This window comes from Oryza sativa, chromosome 8 (genome assembly GCF_034140825.1).
Source record: "Oryza sativa Japonica Group chromosome 8, ASM3414082v1".
Classification (NCBI taxonomy): Eukaryota; Viridiplantae; Streptophyta; class Magnoliopsida; order Poales; family Poaceae; genus Oryza; species Oryza sativa.
The window spans coordinates 21,493,295-21,499,513 of record NC_089042.1 but is presented as its reverse complement, the minus strand read 5'-3'; the positions used below and the strand labels follow the sequence as shown (position 1 = coordinate 21,499,513).

Genomic DNA, 6,219 nt, shown 5'->3' with positions numbered 1-6,219 from the left:
TTATTTAACTAATATATTTTAATCGATTATGGTTTGATTTTTTATGTATATATTTTAACCGATTGCCAGGTTGTTAACTATTAGGATTATCAAGTTTTATGAGTGCAAAATTGAGAATACATGAACGGTAGAAAATGCATGTGCACTTAAGAGCCCACTAATGTGAATTCATGTAAACTAATCATATATAATAATAAAATATGAGTATTTTATATAAATATAAGGTTTTAAATAAATGTTGTTTTAAAATATAAGGTTCCTCAAAATAAATCACAATAACTGAGGTTGTGTTACCTACGGATGCCCCAACACCTAAGATTTTGTGAAATTTACTCTTACCGTTAATTTGCTTCTTTGGAAATCTGCAAGTGTGAACTTTGAAGATGGATGCTAGTATGCTATCCAACTGCTTTACCAAAGAGCCAATAAGATGAGTCATTTTCATAGTCGGTAGCTGCTGATGAATAAACCTATACAGAATGAAATATCCCCTAAAATAACGGGGGTACACAAATAAAGGACATGGGGGTGTCTGTTCTTCTAAGCAAGGGAGAAGAGGTAGCAAACAACATAGCTACACATGCCTTTCTCAGCCAATTTCCATGCTTTTGAAGCTATACCTAAAAAAAACCCATCCAATGCAATAATAGCATTGAGTCTCACAAATATAGAGCATATCCAAGCAAAATTTCAAGATGACATCTCTTCAAACTTTTTTTTTTCTAGCTTCAAAAATGGGGAAAGAAAAAGACAAGATAAGAAGGCGATTGAATGATCATGCTGAAACCAGCCTCCACCACAGAACTATGAAAACTGAAATTGCATCCTTCAGAGGCCCCCCAAGGTGCTGAAAGCCTGAAATATGTATAACAAAAAAATGAAAAAAAAAAACTGGCTTATTAATATAGAGAACTATGGCCAATTACATGCAATTCAGTAATAGACATTCATGCAATTACAGAATTGTTTCTTTTACTAGCTGCCACATATCTTATTCCATGCACCTCAAAGTTATCCTTGCAAATTCACCATTTACTCTATGCAAGCTCTTAAATAATCGAGAGGGCAACCTTTCTAATACCTCTGTCAAGAAACAACAATAGATAAAACGGGAATGAATCGTGGACCATGGATTGCATATCCTACCACACTTTTTAGTTGTTTTTTTTAGATAAGGGTATTTTTGCCTGGCTTCTACATCCAACTGGAACTTAGCCCTGTAAACAACCCAATCTGAAATTCACTCCTATGGAGATTTGAACTCAGCACGTTGGGATGCTACTCAGGTCACTGCAACCAATAGGCTACATGCCCTCGCCCCACATTTTTTAGTATAGCAAAAATTTGAGTAAAAGGGTAGGCAGTTCACTTACATTCTTGAATACTACATTTGAACCACATCTTCACCAGCACTTGAATAAAAGAGAGCTAACTTTTATTTTCTCGTAACCATTCAACAAAATTGTCCAAAATAAGAGGCCAAGCAAGGTCTGAATCATAATTGTCAAGTGATGGGAAGTTTATCTGCAGTAAAAAAGGATAACATATCAGCAGTGATGAAAAAGAAATGTGTAAATTTGGTATGAGCACTTCAAAAGCATGTTTTAGCCTCCTGGAAAATGAAATAAGCAGGGAACAAAATAAGATGGTATGAAACATGACCTCATTGCAGAAACGAAGAAAGCCCATCCACTGGTCCATGTTTATCACCTTGTATTCACTTTGGTGCTACACAGTTTCAAAACGGTAAGCTGTTAACCATTAAAAGTCCCACAGAAGAAAGGGACCTACCTAATGAACCAAAAGTATAATCAATCAATACCTTGAGGTAGTTAACAAGTTTGTCAACCTGGGGGCGAAACTGCAACCCCAATACTAGATTCAGCAGCTCACAAGCAACTGGTATTTCTATACACTTCTTCTTATCCTCTGGCCAAACATAACCAAAGATAAGTTTTCTATGAAATGAAAATCAGTAAAGTGAGTAAAATATATCAAGCAATAATACCTGTCAGGCAGTAACGAAAGGCATATGGATAGAAATCCTGGAAATTTGATGGCCTTGTAACCTAGATTTGTAAAGCAGATTACATTCAATTACAATATAACCAAACTCATCATCACTTATAATGACAAAATTATTTTAATACAATCACAAGTTGCAACATTGGTTATCGCATAGGACAGTATTCCCTAGCAATAGCATGATAAACTTGCAAGCCTTGCTACTGAGATCCTATCCTAGAAAACTCTATATAGGACTAACCACCGGTAAAATATAGCATCTTCCAAATATATTTCAGTATCCATTAATATATTTGAAGTGAAAAAACTCACTTCTTGCACCAGTTCTGGAAATGCTTTCTTCAATTTGTTGATAGTATCAGCTCGCAGAGCTTTCAATCCTGACCGCCATTCATCCTGATAACAGAATTCCATCAGTCAACTCAAAAGGTCAGTATGACACTACTGGTAAATATTGGACTATAACAACTAAAACAGCGCAGAAACAATGCATACCAAAGTAAAATACCCTTGCTTTTCACACCCCATTTTCCTGATAAAAAAATATAAGGCTTTTTATTAGATATGTCAACCAAAGGGTTAGCATTTATCGAACTCTATAAAACAATGGCATACCATGCTAACATCAGAATCCGGACATCTGTATGAGGAACTTCAAGGTGAGAACAGAGTGTTTCGATGCCTTCTGGACTGTTGAAATGGACAAAAAAAACAACTTACTGAGCGTTCAGTTCATACGTGATTTCATCAGAGCAGGAAACAAAATATGTAGGCAAAAAATTGACAGAATAAAGTCGATATAATTAAGCCATTTAAACAAACCTGTATCCATTAAGTACAATAAAAAGCTTGAAGCATGATCTCAGGTAAAAGTGACAATCATTAATATGACAAACAGTCAAGAGTTAGGAGGTAAACCCACCGATACAAATATATTTGGAAGAGAAAAACAAGCATCCTTGTTAGCTGGAGTTTGATTTCAATTGTTAGAGTGAACTCCACAGCATATGTGCTAAAGAATCCAACTCATCATTGTGTTGAGTATGTAATATTCTCAGGGAATTAATCACATATTATGCCACGCCAATTCCCCAAATTCCCAAACGTCTATATTTATGGCAACACAAAATTAACTTGATCACAGTCGGTTAATCTGGCCCTTGGATATCATGTAGATTCGTGCTGCGGCTATCAATGCTTGCATTTAACAGTCATTTGATTTGCTAAGTCTGTAGCTATTCGCTCTGTACTACGACCCTGCTGCCCCTAGTTATACGTTAGTTTCTCATTGAATTTGCACTAGCATCTTCTATTTACATCTACTTACATATGTAATTTTGGGACTTACATTGTAAATACACTCACTAAAATTACATATGCAATGTAATTTAGGGAACTATTTTCTTCATGTTTTATATGGCGGCATAAATATAGGTAGTCCCATTCCCAAATTGTGCAAAATTAGTTGGTACATGTAACTTATGGTTCTACTGATTGTAGCCACCTAGCTATTACAATTAGAGTCATCATGTGTCACTGTATATGTTTGTATTTTAGTTGCACTTGAAATTTGAAACCATTTTGTAGAATGTTATGTCTGCCAATCAGCATCTCATTTTGTACTTAGCTGTCAAAATGCAGCAGTATCAGCAGTAGAGGACACTAAGATTGAAAATACTAGTTCAGCATTTTAACAAATTAGTAGAGCATGAAAGATAGCGCATCTACAAGACAGAAGATGGCCGTGATGAGCAGCAAAAAATAATGCTGGCAAAAGAGCAAACATGGGTAAAAAACATACTCAATCATGCCCGATGAGCTGTCAGCATAGGTATAGAAAAGTTGGTCGATCCGTTCAATTTCCTTTGAAACTCCCCTAGTTGTACCTGATATGATAATGAAAGCGTGTTAACCTAAACAGACATATTGTTTGCTGAAGATCACTGTATATCTCTATCTCTTAATGGTACGAAGATAAGACACACCATATATTATTATTGCAGAACTTGCGACAACAAAAGATATGCATGCATTTGGTAGTTATATTATTTCATAATAATAGCCTTTAAAAGAAACAAACTCAGGGAAACAAACAATAGCTTGACATATATCAGTTAGCTGAATAACATTACAACTGCTGCAAGATTTCACTAAACAAGTAGGAAGGTACATAAAAATGCTGCCAAGTCACATGCATATGCAAGAATTACTCCAGAGTTTAAAAATGAGTAATCCAAAACAGTCTGTAAAGGTAAGACCGACAACATATAATTCTGAAATGTCCAAGACAATATGTATTCACATATGTTTGTGTAGGAAGATAAATCATCCAGCCACACCCACCGCTACATTATTACACCCAAGATGGATAAATACAAACAATTAGATGAGTAATAACAGAAAGAAAAGGAATCAGTTCATCTCACCACATTGTGCTTTCCTGCTGGTCAGGTTTGTACTGACTCCTTTTCTTTTTCTGTTTTTTTTTTCATTTACTTGTACATCACCTAAATATAACCGTTTGTTTAGTATTCATTCAAGTATGTATACCCTCAGAAAGAGAACAAGGGATTTCCTAAGCTCACGCATTTGAAAAACAGGAAATTCCAACAAGAATGTCAACCCATAAAATGCATGAATCAAAGCCAGCTAAGACACAATTAGAGCTAGTGACAAATTTTACCAGGAACTTCCACTAACACATGATTGCACGGACAACTACCCAACCAGTCAAAACAGGCTTTTAAAGTAACATCATAGCATTGAAAACTCTTAAGGCAGTGAATTCTAGACATCATCTCATTTTTATTGGCAGCCTCTTCCAATCTTCAGTTGGCATCACAACTAATCGCTGATATTGGTGTTCATCTCCATTAATTTAATTATTTAGGGATAGCTTCTTCAGATAGAAGAAAGTTTTTGCACTTTGTTTTACCTCATAACACTTGAAGTGGTTCACATAAACTAACGTAATTGTAAATTTGCATCATGGAAACATAACGCAGACCGTAATATTTTATAAACAGCTCAATCTAGGCTTGCTTACAAACAGGTTCAGAGCATGGCCGGCCACCCTGCCAAATTTTATCAAGTTCACTACAAAAATAAATCCGTTAACCCAGGAGCAAGCCTACATCGAATTCCACATCCCCAATCTACACACGACCCCCATCCAATCCAATCTCGTACACGCGCGATCCAAACCCCAACAGGCCAATATATCATCAATCAACACGCCATCAACGCAGCATAAACCTAGGGCATGGCAGGGCAGAGTCCATCCATCATCAACTCGAGATTGGATCTTCCCCCGAGGAGAAGAGCACAGAACCGACCAAATCTCGCAGCAGGCAAAGCAATCGGGCCCCGGGCCCGGCCCGACCCGCCAGCCCCGATCATCTCAACAAATACGAGAGAGAAAGAGGGGGGAAACGGAGGATCCGAGGGCGGAGGAGGGCGTTACCGGCGGTGGCCGCCGCGGCGGACGACGACGACTTCTTCGAGGAGCGCCTCATGACGGCGCCGCGCCGCGCCCCCTCGGATACTCGGTTGGATCCCCCCTCCCCTCCCGGAGCCCTTCCCCACAGCAGCCTCCTCCTCCGCCGCCGCCGCCGCCTCCGCCGCCGCGCGGGTGGAACGCGCAGGCCTCGCCGAGCTCTCGGCTTCGGTTGCGAGTTTCGAGTTGGCTGTCGAGCAGAAGAGAGGAGAGGAGAGGAGGGAGGCGGAGGTGTGGGCGCAAGTGGACCCTCGACTCTTATAGGATTCGGCCCGGGGGCAGGCGGGCTGGGCCCCACGTGCGGGCCCGGCCACGACGATACCTGTGGGCCCCCACTGCTCCCCTTGGGTTTCCTGGATTTGGTTTTTGGGATGTCGAGAAATCGGATTTCCTTTCCTTTCCATTTCGCTTTGGGTAGCTGACCGGCCTTGTAACATCCATTAAAAGAAACGCGTTGACCATACTTGGAATGTCAAGAGGCTGGATTTGTAGATATGTATTTTTATTTTTTCGACCGAATTTTTTATTTGTAGTAATATTCTTTTCTAAAATTAATTAAATAGTAATTCTAAATAGGGATTCTGAGAAATAGGAAGGACGCTAGTTAGAAGAGCGTCCAGATGCGGACGCTTGGGAGAATAGCGTCCATCTTGATACGTGGTTTGTAACAGCGTCCAGCTGTTTGGGCCAAACACAGC

At 39.1% G+C, this 6,219-nt stretch overlaps 1 protein-coding gene across 2 annotated transcripts; it reads right to left on the bottom strand.

Moving 5' to 3' along the window:
• Positions 1 to 455: 455 nt before the first annotated feature.
• Positions 456 to 5,748, bottom strand: LOC9269029 (uncharacterized). 2 transcript variants are annotated; one of them, XM_015794591.3, is made up of 11 exons: positions 5,489 to 5,748; positions 4,452 to 4,532; positions 3,827 to 3,911; positions 2,641 to 2,715; positions 2,521 to 2,557; positions 2,338 to 2,421; positions 2,009 to 2,069; positions 1,823 to 1,929; positions 1,663 to 1,728; positions 1,374 to 1,524; positions 456 to 855 (listed from the first exon to the last, which is right to left on the bottom strand). In XM_015794591.3, exons 1-10 carry the CDS (start codon positions 5,538 to 5,540, stop codon positions 1,429 to 1,431), a joined length of 744 nt encoding a protein of 247 aa, XP_015650077.1. In that variant the 5' UTR covers positions 5,541 to 5,748; the 3' UTR covers positions 456 to 855; positions 1,374 to 1,428. The 2 variants fall into 2 exon arrangements, with proteins under 2 accessions (XP_015650077.1, XP_015650078.1); XM_015794592.3 differs by lacking the exon at positions 4,452 to 4,532.
• Between the last annotated feature and the right edge of the window lie 471 nt (positions 5,749 to 6,219).